We start from the raw sequence: 20,633 nt of genomic DNA, 5'->3' as shown, positions 1-20,633 counted from the left end.
GATGTGGTCATCTTTTGTTCTCGCAACATGATGCTCCCCTGTGGCAGTGAAAGTGTCTCCGAGTGTTGGGACAGGAAGAGGGAGTCCGCCCACACATCAGGCAGAGTCACATCAGCTGTCAGACACGCTGGAACATTGAGTACCCGGCTTTACACTGTCCAGCTGCTGTGTGTGGCTCACAGTGTGTTTGTATGTCTGAGGGGAAGAGGTGGTGTGTTTTCACGAGAGGAATTCTCTAGCCCAGTTTCAATCACTCATGATACCACTTAAGCTGGGCTCAGGCTACAGGCGTTATAAAGACCAAATCGGGTTGCAAAGGAAACATAAGGAAAATAACAGATATTTATTAAAAACACACCTAAACTACACAGATCATACACTACGGGATATTAAATAAAATAACTGCTCTAGAAGCAGTGACCCACCATCTCACGATTGTCATGTGATCTCATGAAGCAGATCGAAACTAATTGGAGAGTTGGCGTGGAGCGACAACTTCCTCCAATGTTAATAAACAAAAGCAGAAGACTAATCAAGTGGAGCAGAAAATGATCCGAAAGCAAAGTGAGCGCTGGTTGTCTGTTCTTCTACTGTCCCTTATAATTTGATAACGGTAGCAAGCTAGCTGACGATCGTCTCAGAATGTTTAACGTTGGTAGGCAGCACCCTCAGCTGCTCCAGGCTCTCTGTCGCTCCCATTGGCTTTTGTGGTTCCATCCCGATTTTAAATCCTGATTATGAAACATGTTTGATAACCATCAGGGGCCCTGATGGTTCTGTGGGCTGTTTGGAAGGTTAAAGATTGGCTCTATAACCCATCAAACCACCAAATAATCCAGGTTGATCAATTACATTTTTTATCTAAGAGTGTTGGTTTTCTCTACGATGAGCATGGACGCCTCACAGCCTCTAGCATCAGTCTTGTTAAACCTCCTCTCCTCTTCTCTCCTTGCAGAACTGCATGTTGCTCGGAGGCAGGAAAAACACAGAGGTGCCGCTGGAGGGTTACCTGGTAGCTCCTATTCAGAGGATCTGCAAGTACCCATTGCTTCTCAGAGTGAGTATGGTCCATGCATCATGGAGTCACCACGCCCTTGTGCCACCTCTGTAGGTCACCTTCTAGCCCTTTTTTCATCCACCACCGCCTAGTCATTAGTCAGGGCTGTCCCTTCCCATTCACATCAACCACTCCCTCGCTAATGAAACACTAGTCTCATATTCTGACACTTCCCTGCTTCAGTTCCCCGGCGCAACCACATCATAGAAATAACACAAGACCTCTCATCACCTCCTCCGCCCAGCTGCGCATTCAGACGTTTTGACTGGGCCCATTCATACCTGCACTCGCCGTTTTTTTCCGTTTTTGCAATTTCCATTTCCGGACGTGAAAAGTGAGCGAAATGAAACGCGCTTTCAAAGGCTTGTTGGAGTCATTGATCCGAAGCCGTCCCATGTCATTCATCTTGTTATGATCTATTAATTCACCCAAGTGCCAAGAGTGCAGGAACAGAGATGTAATAATAATAAGGGGGTAATCTGATGCGCTGCCATTTGAAGTCTTGCAGCTGTCGGGGCATCCTTCTCTCCACACGATGACAAAGATTACCATCAGTGGCTGAAGATATATCCAGAACAGCATAAATCAGCCCTCTAGAAACTGACATGCTGAAGCTCTGTTTAGACTAGAGATGCAGAGATTGCCATTGCTTTTTTTTTTTTATCCCACTGCGGCTGGCTGGAGCAGAAGTTTCACTCACTGCACTCAGGAGCTGGTAATAGAATGTGGAGTGGACACAAAACCAAATTAACTTTTCTTTCATGCTTGTCATGCTGTGAAAATTACAATTAGACAGAGATTTGCCACATATTTGAGTTCATTCAGGGTCATTTCTGTCTGCTCATGTGGTTTTTTACATACGCAGGAGTTGCTGAAGAGGACTCCCAAGAAGCACAACGACTACGCCCTGGTGCAGGAGTCTCTGCATGTGATGAAGGCCGTGTGCTCCAGCATAAACGAGGCCAAGAGACAGATGGAGAAGCTGGAGATTTTGGAGGAATGGCAGTCACACATCGAGGGTTGGGAGGTGAGCCTAGACAAAACTGCACACAGCGTTTGATTGTTTAATTCTCTCCCAATACGTTTGTCTTAAGTAGCTGTATTGACTTTGTGTCGTATTGTCAGGTCTTTCTGTTCCCTTTAACTCAAACAGCTGTGCTAACCCTCACCAAAGCTCCAAGTCATGACTTATTTAAAGCCACTTAGCCCTACGCCAGCAATTCTAGAAGAATTCCAAGTGGCGTGACTTTTGTAGCCTTTTAAGCCTTCACGTTCGCTGCGGGAACAATGACTTGTATTCACAATGACCAAATTCTTTCCGCCTGGATGAGCCTGCCGTTAAAGCAGTTATGCTTTGAGGTGACTGATCCAATCATCGTCAGGTAGGCCGCACTCCTCAGCCTTGGAAAGTTGCCTTATAAATTAGTTCTCTTCCTGCATTCTAGGACGTCTTTAATAAGAGGTCAGTAGGCCCAGTGCTGGTTGGGAAGAGAAAACATTGGTGGTAATTTTGAAGAAGGATGAGATGCTTGTGTAATTGACCCTGCTTCATTCAAAGAGGGCCTACTGGCTTCCTGGACACATGCAGACATAGAGATGCTGCGTTTGTTGATACAGCTTCTGACTAAGGTTTAAGAAGTAACAGATTGTTTTTACTGAGGCTTTCGATCCTGATATGAGTGAGACAAGATTCAGCGGAGCCTGATTTGACTTCGTCACATGTGTCCGAGTAGTTTTTTCTCAATGTGTTGCTTTTGGATCACTGTCAACATTACAATGTTGTTATAGTATTACCAGAACATTTATCTAGCTTTAAGTACGTTCTTTTCATCTTTCAGAGTAAAACATACTGTAGAAACATAAATATTTAGCCAATGTTTATGAAAAAGGACATCTTGAAAGCATTAGTATACTATAGACAGAAAGAAAACAGACAGATAATTAGAAATTTATGTAAAGTCAGGGTTTCAAATATCAAATACAAGTGGTAATCTCATTATTTCTGCCTATTAGTTATCATACTAAAATAAACACTGCAGCTTTTTCATATATACACACATGCATACAAACACACGCAATCTAAGAATAAGGTGATTAGGCTGAGGCTTAGTGTTGGGTGGGGTGACACATCTTGTACTCGACATGATCCTGGCGGCAGCAACTCTGCGGTTTCTCCTCATTACTTTTATTAATTGTACACATTAGCTCATTCTGGAGCAGGACCCTGTTACTGCTGCACGCCAGACTCTGCAGCCCTACAGGAGATGGAGCTGAGAGGGAGAGAAGAGAAAGTATATTGGGGGGAAAAGGCGAGTGAGCTGAGTGACGGTTGCATCTTGCGTTTCTGTTTGGGTGTTTTTGAGGAACGACTGCAGGATGAGGAGGATTGTGAGAACTGCTGTTTTTTCCATTGCCGTTCCTCCGCCCGGGCTGATTGCTTGTTAGCGCTGACCTGGTCCACAGCTGGCCGCCCGCAGGGCCTCCTGGCAGGTTCATCTCGCGTGGGAGAGACAGGGCGATGGCCCGTCGTGGTCACCATGGCGATGGCTGCCAGCATTTGTCAGGGCGGTGATTGCCAGTTTAGGTTAGTGTTGAAAGTGTCTGTGTTATGTCACTGTGCACTGAAGAAGTTAGTTTTAGACCAGAGGTTAGTCGTTTTCAGTTGTGGTTCACTTGTCACTTGTGAAGTTTACTTGTCTTGTTTAAGTTAAATTATTTCTCTTCACATCTACTTGAGGTTGTCGAGATTTGAACTTTTTACTGAACTTTTCCTTAACTAATGGCATTTCCTGTTTAATCCTTTCCAATTTTTCATCCTCTACAGTAGTTGTAAGTTCTGCCTGTAAAAATAGAGGGTTGAGATTTAGAGATGACTGAGTGTTTAGAGTGTTGCTTAAGTTTTAAAATGAATACACCCTGTGTGGAGCTCTGGCTTGGACCAATGTTGATGTGAAGAGTGATAAAAAACTGCTGCAGAAACAAAGAAACATTTAATAAAGAGGCATGGAAAGAAGTACAAGTTTGTCTTGAACACGTATGAAGCACAAAGGGAAAGAATTGGTTATTCTGTTGCGGAAATACAACTACATAGTCTGGACCCGTGTGGACCTGGTGTGCACACATCACTGGCTGCAAATTAGTTTAACATCTGGCCGTGGGCTGGGGAGTTAAAAGGCCCCTGAAACAGCAGGAGAAAAAAGAAAAAAAAAGAGTGGAGGAAGGAATGAAAGAGATAGAGGAATTGACCGGGGAATCAAGAGGAGGGGAAATAGGGAGGAGAAAGAGAATAAAAAGGGTGAGGAAAGAACGAGGGAAAAAGTGGGGATAGGTTCTGGCTTGCTGATGTATCCAGCAGGAGGAAATGCTTAGCACATTTTCCGGTTCTGTGCGCATGGGAGATATTTTTAGCTCAGAAGGGCCCGATCGGACGGGGTACATAAATTCCCAGAACAGGCAAGGTGAGGGAAACGACAACACACTTAATCACATGCAGCAGGAACCCCCAACCAATATGGTGACCAGGCGCGACAATGCAACGCATGGGCTTGACTGCACGGGATGTTATTCTATAGAAGCTATTAACAACTGCGCATTCTAAAGTCCCGCGGCAATCTGCTCCGAGGAAGCAGGGAGTGTTTTCACAGCCCCCGAGAGGTAACAGGAAAGGCCGGGCTTTGTAATCTCCTGCTCAGACACTGTATGTGAATGTGAACGGTATAGAAGTAATTTGTAGAAACTTTCTGCTGCGTAGACACTTTATATTATATATTATATATATATATTTATGGTTAGAATGACATCTTTTCAGCATTTCCTGTAAATCCTGTCAATCTTTATCCAAGCTTCTGTTTTTTTTTTCTGTCTGTTTGACCTTTTTGTCTATATGTCCATTTCCAGGGCTCCAATATAACTGATACGTGTACGGAGATGCTCATGCATGGCGTCCTTTTGAAGATCTCAGCTGGAAACATACAAGAGAGGATTTTCTTCCTGTTTGACAAGCTCCTGGTTTACTGCAAGAAGAAAAACAGGTGTCTGCGCTCTCTTGTTCTCATTGCTCCACCGACAAAATCCACAAAGCAGAAGATTAATGCAAAGTGTAATTGCTGTGTGTATTTTCTTAAGCCACAGAATAAAAATGTGTTTTTCTTTCTTGCTAATTTCTCATTTCCCTCAGCCTCTGTACGCCTACAGAGCATGGCTTTCCTAAATTATTCCCTGCACTATTTTTTTCCTGGAGAAAACGGAGCAATGCACTGTGGGAAACATTTTAGTTTTAGTTTTGTTTTGTCTGAACGAGTGGAGTGTCTGCACGTCATTCACACAAACTCTTCAACTAGAAAAAGAAAGAGAGCCAGAGAAATGTGTAGCCGTGACCTTAAATTCAATAACCTCCTCACTTAATTTGATTTGTACATATGGACAAACGTCATATGAGTGAAATTAGTCGCCTGTAAAACCCTGAATGAACTTTGAGTGAGACAAATTACACAGGAAGTGTCATAATGATATGATTAAATCATGTTGGCTAACTCATGCGGTTGTTTATCTTTGTTTAAGGCGTTTAAAAAACAGCAAGGCAGCCACGGAGGGTCCTCGCTACCTCTTCAGAGGGAGAATCAACACCGAGGTGATGGAGGTGGAAAATGTGGACGACGGCACGGGTGAGTGCTCCTGTAGAAAGAGCCAACATTTATTTTGGACAAATAAATGTTTGATTTTCTTTCTCCCTGTCTTCGTTCACCCGCTCTCACATCCTCATGTTTTATTTCAGCGCTCCTGGCAGCAGGAGTTTAAAAATATGCCATAATTACCCACACAGGAAAGTTGACAACCCAGTCCTTGGCCTGAGCTGGTGCACGGCCGTGTGATTTTTTAACTTGGATCGCCAATTGAAAAATGAGATTTACCTATAAACATTGTTTAGACATCTATAGTTACATATCCTTTGGGTATGCGCTGCTGCTGGAGCTTGGTGAACTCGAGGGCTTGTGTCTCTTGGCCTCACATAGCCACCGATTATCATTTATATTTGTAGAAGCCATCATTTCCTCTGCTGCAGGCCTAGTTGGGCTGTAATATCGGGTGTTTTTCGGTGAGAGGTGGAAGCGTTTGAGGAGGGAGCGGGTGGATAAACACGCGAGGCAGGCGGCGGTGCAGTAACTCGTGGGTGTTCCGCTCCACAGGCGGCCGATCTCGATCTGAAATGCAGGGCGACAGGGGTATTTTAGCTGAGATTCCTGTGCAGTGAAAGCGCCACAACCTTTTCCCGAGCACACACTTGCTGCCTGAGGTCGACAAACGCCTCTAATGATTGAGATTAAACTAACGGTCAAGGGCTCACTTCCATTTGCTAGAGTTCTTGACATCAATGTCTACATACAGTATCAGCGTAGGCACGGTAGATGGTAAATCACCAGCAGCGGTCGGCTTTGCAGGAGTATTCTGAAGAAAATTATGAAATAATGCTGACGGATGGTTCCTTTCCTGCATGCGTGTCCTCTTGTTTATCTCATTAAAGGAGAAGAGTGATTAATCGATAAACCACTCAATAACGAGGGAATGAGAGCTGGCACAACATCTCGGGAAAATAAGTCAGCAGCCAGTGTTTGCACAGAGATATAGAGTGTGATATGCTCAGTTGTTATGATGCATGTTGTATAGATTGTTTGTGTCTATTTCCTGCTCGTTGTCTTGCTTCTCTGTAAATCAAATCATTGGATCATCATATGTGCCCCATGTTATTGCTGCGTTTAATGCGGTATCCTTTGTTTTACTGCGAGCCCGACTTCCCAACAACTCTGTTCACAGTGTCAGGATCAGCAGCGACCACTGAGTGATGGCCCTCCCTTTCAAAAACGACTGTTAAACTTAAAAGTTGATTTGCTGTCGTTCCACCCCTCCGAGGGAGCTTTATAAAAACGAGAGTAAGTTGAACTCTTGTCTGTGTGCTCTTCTCCTCCTCTGCCTCACAGCTGACTACCACAGCAGCGGGAACATAGTGAACAACGGCTGGAAGATCCACAACACGGCCAAGAACAAGTGGTTCGTCTGCATGGCCAAGACCCCAGAAGAGAAGCAGGAGTGGCTGGAGGCCGTCATGAAGGAGAGGGAGCGGAGGAAAAGTAAGGAGACGTTTTTGGTGTGTCAGTATCAGGGTGGGGGGCTGTTCACTGGTTTAGTCAGGGGAAAATCCCCTTTTTCTTTTCCCTTTTCCATTTTAACTTTAGTCGTGGATTATAGAACTGACAAGCTGTGTTTGAGAAGATCACTGCAAAGTAATTTAAACTGAATATTTAAAAAAGGAATGAATCCCAGGCCTGATTCGTATGTGGAAGATATTTTAGGGCATTAGAACAGAAGTGCAGGTTGTCTCTTTTTGTCTAAGGAAAACACACAGTGAAGATTTTCTGTTTTCTCTACAGTGAGATTGTGTACATGATCAACTCTTCACAATGTCAGTCATTAACCTGCCTAGCCTGTCTCAGACCATTGGATGACAGACACTGAAAGGCACAGCTAATTATCTTCTGGAATCAGCAGACATTAACCTTCTTCATTTAGTAATTGATGTCACATCCAGTCTAGCTGAGTGCAAGAATGCTATTAATGTCATGACACTGAGAGGCTTTTTGCCCCCTCCCTCCCTCCCTGCTCTGCTGCGTAGGTCTGAGGCTCGGCATGGAGCAGGACACGTGGGTGATGGTGTCAGAGAAGGGGGAGAAGCTCTACCACCTCATGACCAAGGGCCACCTCATTAAGGATCGGAAGCGCAAGCTCACCACCTTCCCCAAGTGCTTCCTCGGAAGGTATGGCTCCCGTCGCTGATCTCAACACTGTGGTGTGTCCGGTGAAGAAGCGGCAAAGTGTTCAGTCGTTGCGGTTACCTCTGTATGACCACACTGTAAGATACAGTGTAAACATGTGAGGGGGTGAGGTGTAGATGACTGAGCCTCTCAGATGAATCAGAATAAATATCCATACCCAGTTCTGTGTATTTGTACTTTTCAGATTTGTGGGGCTTTTTTATCTCGTATAAAATCGGCGGTGAGGCCCTGTAGAGAGTCGAGTGCCGATTGAGAAAACACTCTTGTAATAGAGATCGGTTTCTCCAACCCGGCTTTCATTTTTAAATTGGGAAGGATTTGGAAAGACAGCAGCTTGGAAGAAGAAAGCGTTTTCTTCTATTTGGTCGGGAGACTGAGTGTTATGTATATCTGTCTTCTCAGCCATGGGAAAATCCAATCCAGCCAGATTTAGCCCATGAATCTTATTTAAGGATTATCGGTGTGGTGTCTGGGGACGGATTGGCCATTGAATGCCGGTCATAAATCACAGGGCGATATCCCTGTGAGGCTCAGCTGACTGCCCGCTCTCGCCCTCGTCCATGTTCGATTACAATAAACTCTGTGTTGAGGAATCAGTGAGGTAGAGGACCTGTTAGTCCAGAAGGCAGCTGTGTGTATTTGTCACATGTTCATTATCATAGTGTCCTCGAGTTTTCACGGTTACACCTGGGCACTTCCGATCTTTACATAATAAGTCCCAACTCTCCTGCATTTGCTGAAAGGTGAGAATATTTACTGTAGAGGGTACTTTGATCAAAATCCCATCCTTGAGCTATTTTAAATTCGCATGAGTTTCAGTTTGCTTTTATCATGTAAGTAGGAGACTTCTTGGTGTCAGAGTTTCCCGGGTTCATCACACAGGAAAATATTTAATTAATGCTTAAATTAACTTCTAGATCTCCTGCAGTCTCACTCAGAATCAAGTATTAAGGCGACACTGCCACCCGATCATCAAACTGAGATATAATATTCTTTTTATTGAGCCTGAAAGCTTTTCATAAGAAATCTTGATGGGATTGATGGGTTTCTGTTCTCTTCCCAGCAGGGAAAGCACAGAAACGTATAACCTCAATTCTTAAGTCCATTCTTCACAATATCGTAAGCCCCATGTGGGGAGTACGGCCTCTGTGAGACTGAGAAGGTGACAGAGCTGGATCGGGGATAATAAAACCTTCAAACATCTGGCTGCAGCCGAAGAGCTCCCCATGTTTGTAAATGAAAAATGCATGTGTGACAGCCAGGAGTCTTTTTATAGAGTGATGACACCATGCAATTTTAAAACGGGTTGGGTGTTATTAAAGCTCGGCTCCTATCTTGACTTTTGAGCTCACAAATTTGCCTCGTTGACACCCCACCACGTTTCGAGTTTTCTCATAGTTTTTCAAGTTTTTTAAAGCGAAATTTTCGCCAGTCAAAACCACACTTTAAGTCACCTTAGTTTAAACAGTCCTTGTTATTTCAAACTACTTGTTATTCTAAAAGCGTGGAGAGAAAAAAACAGTCGGACATAGTTGTGGCCAAGTTACATTTCATGGCGGTCTGGAGTGAGGAGTTACTTTCTCCTTTGGTCCAGGCAGGCAACACCAGAACCCTTGTGGTCTGGAGGAGGAATGGATCTGTCAGCTAAAGAGATTAAAAGGATCAAACGCTGGTCGTAAGGAGGCCCCTCATTGAGTCTGAGGAGATCATATGGTGAGAAACCAGCCCCAGAGAAGCACGTTTTGGAAAACCTATCCCTCTATTTACAACTTGGCCGACACCTGGATGACCACGTGTGAGTGAAAAGACATCCCGAGCCCCTCTGTGTTTCCCCTGGTCTGCCATGATTTTGGAGATGATTACATGTAGGCGTAACTGCCGAATTGGAACCAGCATGGTATGTCTCTGATGAAAGCCACATTGCCTATGGCTTCAAGTCGGCCCACTCCCTCCATTGTGAAACGCTCTCTCTTTATTCTCCTCCTAGTACTCCTCGTTCTCTTTTGGAATTTCATTTTCTTTTTCTTGTTTTTTTTAAAGCCGAGAGCTATTTCTGGGCCCTGAACTCCTCCCCTAAACTGGTACAATCTTATTTGTTGTTTTGTTTTGCAGACGGTGTAATTCATCAAAGAAAATGTCTCTGACAGCCACCTACGCTTGATACTTGACCATTTTAAACAGAAAAACCAAAGGGATTCAAAGTGTTTGTGTTTTCTGCATATGACAGACGGTAGTGTCAGCTGTTGTGATCGACTCCAAAGGAAACACCCTTTTAGAGCTCAACAAAAAGGTCGTACATCCTGTAAGAAAAGCCCTTTTCCCTGAGTCAGCTTCTGCTCTTGATTTTGACATCACCGGGAATACAACGTTCACAGGATCAGCGAACACAAATGATGGATTTAAGCAGAACATGAATAGTAAAAACTGGGAGATATATTCATTGGTCTTTCAGTTTCCTGGCTTTCCTAGTCTAAAAACTTGATTTCCAATTCTAACTATTTCTGTATAATATAAAAAATTCATGACAAAATTTGAGAAAGTTAAAGTTTGGACTGTCACACATTTTGTTTTAGATATTGCTAAATCCTTGATAGTGTAGAAAAGTGGGTTTCATGAAATTGCAATTTTTTTTCCCCGAACTTTTATTAGAACAAGTACCTTGACAGTGAGTCTCACACAGCATGTCATACCAAATTTCAAGTGAAGATAAAATAAAAATAAAACACTTATGGCAGAAGAGTTATCCCAATGGGTTCACATAGTTTCACATTCAAGTCTAGCTTGTCGAAATTGCAATTTTTAAACTTTGCTAAACAACACAGTAGCAGAAAGTAAACACAAATAAGCTAAATGCAGAAATCTCTCATGAAAAATAACCCAAATAACCATAAAATTGACCTCAATGCTTGGGTTGGGACGCTGGTTGACAGAATAACCTAACCTCTGTAATGATTGATATGCAATGAGGGTCTAAACAATTGGGGTGTGTGATTTGCTCAATTTCTTCCAGACCCTCATGTAGCTTTCAATGGCTTGAAACTGTTTATTGTGCATGTGACCCTAATCTGCCGGAGGCCCTGAGAATTCCACCCTCCGAACTTTCAGGGTGTTTTTCCTTCCGTGGTTTAAGGTGCAGAGGTTGACGAATTGACATTGTTAGGCACTTTTGTTTTTCCCCGATGGTTTGTTGCAGAGAGAAGAGGCTTCAGGAATGAGTGGTTAAAGAGGACAAGATGTTGGGAGGTGGGGTGTTTTTCTGGTCAAATGTTCCCCCGGAAAAAGATTCTAAATGGCCCTGTTGGCTTCACACTCGGCCCAGTCGCCTCTATCGTGGCCTGGAAGTGAATTCCACCAAATTCCAATGGTGCTGCTGGTTGTGTTTGTTTGACTTTTGTGGCGAGACGGGACATAGAGGATGTAATCTGATAAGCTACTGCTTCTCTGCTTGTTCTTGTTCTGTTTATTCCTCTCACTCTTTTTTTTTCTTCGTCTTTATTGCTCTCTCTCTCTGAGTTGCCTCCTGTGGGAAGAACTAAATTATCGAGAATTATTTACCACTCTGCTCGTTTGGGCCCATCAGACGATTGGATGCTGTGTTTGTCGATTGTGTGGTCGGTTTGTTTCCTCTTGATGTGGTGCATCAACAACATGATGCAGGAAGAACGTCTCATGATCCGATTCAATCCTTTGTGTTGGTCGCACAGTGTTGCATCCTGTTTCTAAATAAATAAAGTTTATCTAGATAGAACACACCAACTGAAGCATCCTGGTGGATTCATCAAAACAAATTATACATTTTAGTCAAGATTGTGTTTGTTGCCATAATCACATCAATTTCGAGTAAATGTTGAGTTTTATAGCCTCTCTTGAATGATGGCAAAGACCCTTTACAGAATACCGAGGGTGAATTTAAGACTCTCCCCACCGATCACACACATTCTCCTTTTATGAAGTGACAGGGTTTCCCCCGAGGGATTTTTTGGTTTGTGTTATTCATGTGTGAGTATGTGTGTTCATATGTCCGGGTTGTGTTCTGTGTTTCCCCAGTGAGTTTGTGTCTTGGCTGATGGAAATTGGCGAGACAGGCAACCCAGAGGAAGGGGTTCACCTGGGTCAAGCTCTGCTGGAGAACGGCATCATCCACCATGGTAAGTTCAGTCCCCCCCCCCCTTCCCCTGGCTGGAGCCTTCACTATAGATGCAGCTGTCACATTCATGTCTTAGCAGGTATCCCATTTAAACACTCCCTTGACACACTGTTTAGGTAAGGGATTCAAAAACATGATTCTCTCCTCACCGTAATGTCTGTGTAATATTTTCTCAGTGGCTGTTCTGTGGCTTTTGCCTACAAGTGTGTTTAGTGCATGAGGTTTAAACTGGCTAAAGCTTTGCATTCAAACTAAATGATGCATACTGCTCTGCGTGTATTATTTCCTGAAAAGAGTAGAGGGCCCCAAGCCAAGTTGTATCTTAAATCACCCGCGGTGCTTTATTGCTTCCTCGCAGAGAAATGAGATTGAGCTTTAAATGTTCCTGACAGAGAGGAATAACTCCGGGACCCTCCGAGCTCTCTCACCGTGCTGTTAGAAGTCCCCCATGTGAAAAACGATACAATATCTTTTCATAAAAAAAAAAAAAAACCTTTAATGGAATCCACACAGCTGCGGCCAAGAATACAGATCACATTTTTATTACTGTTTGGAGGGGGGGGCTCTGAGTAGCTCAGTTATCTGTGACCACTCTGAGGTTTGAGTATTCAGCTTGCCTGGGAAGCTGGTTTCTCCACGCAGCCCTGCTTGACTTGACCATGTTTTCTTATCCTTTCAAATTTGAAGCGAGACAAATTGTTTTTTCCCTCTGGGACTTTTTCACTTGTCTGTCCTTCCCTTCCTCTCGGAAACCTACTTATGTTTTGCATTGCGTTTTATAGTCACAGACAAACACCAGTTCAAACCTGAGCCGGTGCTTTACCGCTTTCGCTACGATGACGGCACCTACCATCCCAGAAGTGACATGCACGATGTCATATCGAAGGTAACCACACCACAGCTCAGTCCAGTGTAATTAAAATCACACTTTAAACACATATCATTGATAATAACCCAAATTCTCTCTCTATTGTTTTATTTCAGGGCGTTCGGCTCTTCTGTCGCCTACACAGCCTTTTCACCCCTGTCATCAGGTGAGCAGCCATTTTTCTTTTCAGTCTATAGTGCAACTGAACCAGGTGCAGCCCCAGTAGCTTAGCATCTGGCTCTTTCTGCTGAAAACATCTTTGCCACTAAGCTACCACAGAGGAGAAGAAATATTACGATGAACTATGAGCTCATTGTTTTTAAAGAGTAACCAACGAAGAAGGGGTTGGCACAGATGGTGATGTAGTGCAGCAGGGCCTGTGGGTGATCCAGCTTGGCAGGTTTTAATCTGCCCGGTCTGGAAACACAGATGTGCAGAAGATTGAGTCTCTCAGATGAAACAAGTGCACGTGGGATAAATGACAAACATTGTGTCAGATCTCTCTCGGTGATTCTGAGAGATATTTTACAGCGTTTCATGGAATGATTGGATGGTCAACGATGGGAAAAGTGATATAAAACATAATGTGTTGTTTGGATTGAATTAGTATTGCTTCTAATCAGGATCTACACATAGGTCAAATATCATTCTCAATCTTTGAAATAGTTGTAGTCGTAAACAATTCTAACTCAAGATCCATTTACTGGATTTCTTTTTCTGAGCTTTGTGGTGTTCATCAGCATAAAAGATCATTCTTAACCATTTCAATTTTATTTTGATATAACAAAATACATTTTTCTCCAGCTTCCACCACATCACATGGTCTTCATGAGTTTGGAAGTTTTTACATGACTTGTAATCACCATGAAAGTTATTATGTATATTATTAAACCATCTAAATTGTACTTTTGAAAAACAATCCACACTCGATGTCCTCTTACTTTGCGTTTTTTTAGGGGTTTCAAGCCAATCGCATGGTCTTCATTAGTGTGAATAATTTTTTGACTATCCCAATAATACTTTGAAAAGACATTGTCCTTTTAGCTGCTCTTACTAGCTTTTTCTGGTCTTTCCACTCCAACCCATGGTCGTCAGAAGCATGCGGACACAGATTATATCAGAATGGATGAGAAATCCTGAAATATGTTTGTCAACAGTTCCATCTCTCATTAATTTCTGCTCCATTGAAAGCAAGTGAAAAAGGTAGGAAATGGACCTTGAGTTGTGATCGTGTGAACCGTTGTTGTTCTTACTGCTGTTTCTAAATTCAGACCTGCAGGTGATTGCTGGACATTTTATCATCCTTGCTCTGTCTGTACACATTTGACAGAGGCCATTTAGCTGCAATACATCGGTTTTCTGTATTTCACAGAATGTGACTGACAGCATATTGAGCCTTTGTCCTGAAAGGCCTCACACAGTCGATCTGTAGGAGGCAAACATCTCACTATAAATAGAGAAAATCTGTCTTTATACTGTCTATTATATTGAGAGTCATGTGGTTCATTTATCTGTTCAGGATGTTTCCAGTCAGGCAATCCCAAAGTAATTAGTGTAAATACGTGAAAGCAGCTTCATCCATCATTTCCTTGAAAATTGACTGAAACCAGTTTGCAAAACAGGTGGTTTTTCTGCATCAGTGATTGCAGTACGGGAGAAACCTCCCTTTAATGGACTGATTTGATGCAGGATTTTGTTTAAATTCCACTTCAATCATATATGAGGTGCAGGCTGCTAAAGTATTCCCCCACAAAGCATGGCATTAAAATTGTCTGGAGAAAAGCTTTCATTTCAACCCAATAAAACTGTGCGATAGCTGGAGGGGGGCAAACGGATCCTGAACGTATTCCAGCAAAGAAGCCTCTCTGTGATCCAGCTATTAAAAAAGCCGAAAGGGTGATTTTTATGTGTGTCAGCATTCACCCTGCTGGTGCTTGTGCTGAAGCCAAGCCTCTTGACGTAAAACCTCTCGGTCGGTGCACTGTCGTTGTGTGTGTGTAAGTGTGTGTGTGTGTGTGTGTGTTGCTGGCCGACATGTCTGTGCAGCACATTCTGAGAGCCCAGTACAAAAGCAGCAGAGGGCCTGGGAATGCCAGAGTTTAATTGGAGCAATCAGCCTCTGCCTAATTAGGTGGAATTTCCTGGCAGAGCGAGATAGATGAAGCAAAAGAGCGAAGGGTACACTACGCAGCCCCCCCCCCCCCCCCCCCAACAGCTTCTATGTCCCCATTTACAATCCCGCTCTCCTCACAATAAAGATGTGATTCCTTCCACTCCAGGTGATCTGTTTGCGATGTTTGAAATGTCCACTACAGGCCGATATTGTGTACACATCCAGTTGCATCTTTTGTAACTAGAATAATATTTCCATGTGTGGAAAGGCTGTAAACCCACACAATACAGTGAAGGTCACTCATTTTATTATTTCCATACAAAAACAGAAAAAGTGGCATTTCATTTCAGTGTCCAAGAAATATCGACACACGTTTTCCTCATTATGCTGATGAGTCCTTCCATTGCTCAATATTTATGGATATATCTATCTATATATCTAGGACTTTCAAAGTAACAAACACTATGGCACCCTCTAATGAATCAGGCCTGGAAACAGTTGATTTAAGCTTGAACCTTTCGCATCAGTTGTGTAATATATTCCATAAAAAACATTCTGCAAATGCAACTTACATCAGCCCACATCATCAATTTACTCCTTTCAAAATGTCAAGGCAAACTTTCCTCTCCGGGCAGAAAGTTAAAAAGCAGCTCTCTGACCTTTCCCTCTGTTACTCCTCAAACTGCTGTTTCCTCATGCTGGACATATGGCTGCCCACTGGCCCGCAGTTTACCCCCCATTTTTCACTCTGACAGCCTAACTGTGCACCAGCCGCTGTAGCCACAGTCTCCCTGGCTCTGGAGTCCCGTTCAGGGGGGAAACCAGGGGGCCTGCTGCCTCGTCTGGTCTGTGTGGTGCATGCATGGCACAGGAGGGTGATGTGCCTCACCGGCTGATATCAGCATTACGGTCCTCATCAGAGACCAACACGCGCTGTCAAATACGGTTATGCAACAGATTGTTCCATTGTGGAGGAAACAGGGCAGCGTTTGGCCTCTCACGCTTTAATTCTGAAGAGCTCCAGACAGCTGAGATTGGACTCAAACCTGGCCCACATGTCATGTCGGACCTGTTTTAACAAAGTGTGTGCGAAGGCAGGCGTGCGTATCACGCTCTTGCATGTTGTTGTGTTTGCATTAGATGGAAGTTGGTGGAGTTATGGAAGTCACGCAGGTTCTGGACTTTCCCCCGGGCCAGCAGCTCAGCCCCTGCGTGTCCCCAGAGAGGCCCCTGTGTTCATGGGAAAGGCACGGCTCTATTTCAGACGGCATTCTGGGGATCTGGCAAAGCAACACTGAGAACAGCTACACTCCAGACTCACATGGGGCACCCCGGGGCCAAAAACTGCAGAGGCCGTTACCAGCCGTGCCTGGAGGAATGCTGCTTTGCTGTCACCGACTGTCAGAAACTAACTTCGATTTATGACGCAACTGCCAGCGCTTGAAAAGTGGCCGGGCCTTGCTGACAGGGGAAATTATTAGTCTCCTTTAAAGCATTGTTTAAATAGACCAAGCAATTACTACTCTCCATGTTCCCCATCTTGGTATATTACAGTTAAACGGAATCACACAGTTGAACATGTCAGAGTCCAAGTTCGAAGGCAGAATTTCCGTAATTCTTACCGGTGTTTTCTTCTCTCATATCCATCCAGGGATAAGGACTACCATTTGCGGACCTACAAATCAGTGGTGATGGCCAACAAACTGATAGACTGGCTCATTGCACAGGTAAGCCTTAAAACTACGTCATCCACAGCAATAGATCAGCAATATAACATCAAGGTTTGCAGTGAACACTCACAACAAGAAGGTTCCCGGTCCAAATCCAGGCCAGGGCCGAGTTTGCATGTTCTGTGCATGTTCCTCCAGGTACTCCGGCTTCTTCTCAAAGTCCAATCATGCAGAATGGGGTTAGGGTCATTGCAGATTCTGAATTGGCCGGAGGTGTGAATGTGAATGGTTGTTTGTCTCTTGTTATTCGCCCCGATGATATGCTGGCCACCTATCCATGTTAAACCCCGCCTCTCTCCCAATGTCACCTGCTGATTGGCTCCAGCTCCCCACGCGACCCTGGAATAATCTATTCCAAGTCAAATGCTAGTTCAATTCTTATACATGTAGTTTTTCATACATTTGCCAGATTGTAATATGTTATTGTCAGTTACATTGAGAAATTATCTTCAAACATATTGCAGTGTCATAATTCACCCACACATTGTTCTAAGTCAGCCACACTAATGTCTAAAGCATATTGAAAACATTTGTGCCTCTCCGGAAAGAAAGAAAAGTTCAAAAAAGCTTTGGGGGAAAAAAAACAGACACGTGGTTGTTGTCATAACTGGCGGGTCACTTCAGATGTGCTGCAGACGAAAGGAGCAGAGACAACAAAGCGTTTCTTGCCATGAGGCTCTCAGCGCAGCGAAAGGAAGCGATGAACGAGAAGCAGAATCGATTTGACGGCTTCGCTTTATTGACTTTGACAGGAAGCTTTGAGGTTGGCAAATTGACGGCCTCGTCCAGGATGACAAAAGAAATGAAATGTATACGGCCACCACCACAGAATATATGGGAGACATTGTATATCTGTGTGCATGTAAGTGTGTGTGTTTGTGTGGCCGTGTTTGTGTGTGTGTGTGCTAGTCCATATAGGCAATAGGAAGAGCTCGTACTCCTTCAGCGGGAATTTTAGCAGCTGTCACACTTTGCTGTCTAGACGTGAATTTAAATGTATTTAAGATGGAGTGTGGAGTGACTCTCTCGGTTTTTGGATGCAGTAACAATGGGTGGGGGGGGGGGGGCTGTGAGTGTGACATTTCCACTGTTCTCTAAGTCCACAATGTTCTGTTCTGTCATTGTCTTTGGCTTTTTTCCCCCTCTCGACGTGTTTATCCACACTTCATGTGTAAATGTTCCACTCTCTCTCTGTGTCTCTTGGTGCAGGGCGACTGCCGAACGAGGGAGGAAGCGCTGATCTTGGGGGTGGAGCTGTGCGACAACGGCTTCATGCATCACGGTACGGCATTCCTCACAGCTGTGGGTCTCTGCAGAGCTAAAAAAAAAAGGAGAAGTTCGGCTCATGTTGTGCACTTACCGTGGAATCCTCTCCATCACAGTCTAAATGAGAATGCTTTGGAGAAACCAAGCAGAGGGCGTCTGGCTCTGCAGCGTCCTGTTTTAGAACACCATCATTCTTGTTCTCTTTCCATCTCTACTTAAAATCCCTTTGACACACCACAGGAATAGAAGTTTTTTTCCAATCCAGTGAATTAATTTGTGTTTGTGTGGTTCACTCCTACTATAATTAACTTCATACAAGCTTGTACGCGTATGAGTTAATTGGCGCTGGTCGTGCACGGTTTACTTTAGCTTTTGAGAGTGCGGCAGACATCGCATGGATGTTTGACAGATTAAGTGCTAAATGGTCGGTTGCCACAGTAACAGCTTGTTTATGAGGAGTCACACTCGTTTATAAGTGTGCGCCGCCCCTCGTACCCGAGTCCACATCATACACATGAGTCACAGCGCGTCTCTTCGTACTCCTATGATGTAACTGCTCCCAACTACCCACAGTTAAAGCCCATGGAACACAACAGTCCCCACCATCAAACGTCCTTTCACTTCCACAGCCTGCAGGGTCATTTCAACCATTCGTGCCTGCAAGTTATTTGGCCGGACGATGCAGCTATTAAAGCTACTGGCACTAGATCGCATCATAAAGAAAATGAAGTGAGGGAATGTTAAACACTGTTTTTCCCCTCAGGGCTTTTTTTTTCGTTTCTAAACTTTCAAAAGCCTTAGTCGAGGCGTTATGTTGCTGTGGAGATGGAGTTCATTTAGAAGTGATTTTTGAGAATGAAAGTGGGGTCTCCCTCTCTCTTTCTCACATGGTGCATTGGTTTAAGTGCTTGGGCGTGCTCCGTTTGGCACGTCACGCCATTATCGGCACGATTTGACGTATTTATACCTCTCAACTTGATGCTAAACACAGTTTTTCGGTGTTAACATTTGGAACATATTCTAGTCTCAATAGACAGCTCAGTTCATTGAAGGAGAGAAGTTGTCTTAAAGGACATTTTAAAGATTTTGAATGTTTTAGTCCATTGAGTCCCATACTATATTTGATATTCTAATGTTTTTTTCCATTTGCTAAGTACTGTTCTTTTTAAAGTGACATATTAGTTTGAGGTAATGCAGTAGGGAAGTTCTGATACCATTTTTTCCTTTTCCTTCCTTCCCTCCTGATACACACTTGACTTTGCATATCAGCCAAGACCCAATACCGATTTGATACCAAATGCACGTAAAACAACTTGTATAACTAATTTAAACTGCTGTAGGCTACTAACCATGAATGGAAGTGATGATTGCTATCATTATTGCCTATTACTATTGTGAAAAAGTGATTTTCAAGGAAAGGAAGTTTTATCTTTCACGTTTATCTGGGGGCAACTAATAAACTTTAAAGATGTGGTATCGGATGGGTTTATAGATATGCAAGCTCACCAAGTATTCGCTCATCTGTGTGGGCTCAACCTGGCACTTTGCACATTATTGGATGGAATGGGTGCATGTTTTTTCTGCTCTCGAAATGCATTACAATAAGAAAAATAATTCAACCAAAGTAGAAAATGTAAAACTGTATACCCTGCATTTTGTGATGGTCAGCAAAAATGTGATTTATGCATAATCTACAACATCTATCACCACTGGTGTTAACACTGTGGTTGGAATCTTTGTCTCAAAACCATATTATACAGGAAATGTGATTATTCAGCAAGACTCTATTCAATCGTTTGTGTGTTTATTTACATGCATCTTTGTTGTGGCCTCCCTCAGTGTTGGAAAAGAGTGAATTCAAGGACGAGCCCCTGCTGTTTCGTTTCTTTGCCGACGAGGAGATGGAGGGCTCCAACACCAAACACAAACCCATGAAGCACGACCTGAAAATAGTCGAGAATGTCATCTCCAAGTCCCTTCTGGTGAATACTCACCCACACAGCACTCGGGGCTTGTTGACTGATTAGCTCTCAGTCTTTCAAATATGCTGTGATCTCACCGTGCCCGCAACTCTGGGGAATTCAAAGGTGCACTAAATCATTTTGAAACATGCAGCTGTGAGAAGGAAAAGGCATAACACTGCAAAAGTCCATTTTATACCTCAGTAAGCAGTCTTTTCAAAGGAATGAGCAAATACCACCATATAGCTGCTATCTGTGAGAACCAGTTTGTGTGTCTGGTGTGTATGTGTGTTTCTGCTCTGTGAGAATGTGTCGGTCTGCTGACTGGGAAGTTTGTTGATGGGAGGTTTGTCATTTTGCAGATAAGACCCAGTGATGGAGGCTATGGCTTTACCCTGGAAGAGAGAAACAGAGTTCCCATCATCAAATCTGTGGAGAAGGGATCCCCAGCTGAGGTGAGAACACAAACTGACACAAACATGTAATGTATATACACACACTCAGGAGTATTGGCACATTCACGTTAATCCATACAAATTATACAGACTATATAACTATGTGAAGATCTCACTAACTCTTGAGGAGTTAATCAGCATCTCCTTTAATTCTCTTCAAGGTTATTTTTAATAGTATTTCAATCTGGAGACACCTACAGAGAATGTAG

At 43.5% G+C, this 20,633-nt stretch overlaps 1 protein-coding gene across 1 annotated transcript in view; it reads left to right on the top strand.

Annotated features, from left to right (window-relative positions):
- Positions 1-20,633, top strand: part of prex2 (phosphatidylinositol-3,4,5-trisphosphate-dependent Rac exchange factor 2) — an 87,078-nt gene that overhangs the window by 22,385 nt on the left and 44,060 nt on the right. Inside the window, exons 5-17 of the mRNA XM_061094108.1 lie at positions 956-1,057; positions 1,923-2,084; positions 4,955-5,088; positions 5,618-5,721; positions 7,033-7,182; positions 7,725-7,866; positions 11,932-12,032; positions 12,814-12,917; positions 13,016-13,065; positions 16,664-16,739; positions 17,952-18,024; positions 19,848-19,990; positions 20,332-20,424. Coding sequence (XP_060950091.1) covers positions 956-1,057; positions 1,923-2,084; positions 4,955-5,088; positions 5,618-5,721; positions 7,033-7,182; positions 7,725-7,866; positions 11,932-12,032; positions 12,814-12,917; positions 13,016-13,065; positions 16,664-16,739; positions 17,952-18,024; positions 19,848-19,990; positions 20,332-20,424 — 1,434 coding nt within the window. The remainder of the gene's footprint in view (positions 1-955; positions 1,058-1,922; positions 2,085-4,954; positions 5,089-5,617; positions 5,722-7,032; positions 7,183-7,724; positions 7,867-11,931; positions 12,033-12,813; positions 12,918-13,015; positions 13,066-16,663; positions 16,740-17,951; positions 18,025-19,847; positions 19,991-20,331; positions 20,425-20,633) is intronic.

The sequence above is a fragment of the Limanda limanda genome, chromosome 20 (genome assembly GCF_963576545.1).
Source record: "Limanda limanda chromosome 20, fLimLim1.1, whole genome shotgun sequence".
Lineage (NCBI taxonomy): Eukaryota > Metazoa > Chordata > Actinopteri > Pleuronectiformes > Pleuronectidae > Limanda > Limanda limanda.
Note: the sequence above shows the minus strand (reverse complement) of the source record. Positions and strands in the feature narration are given on the sequence as shown.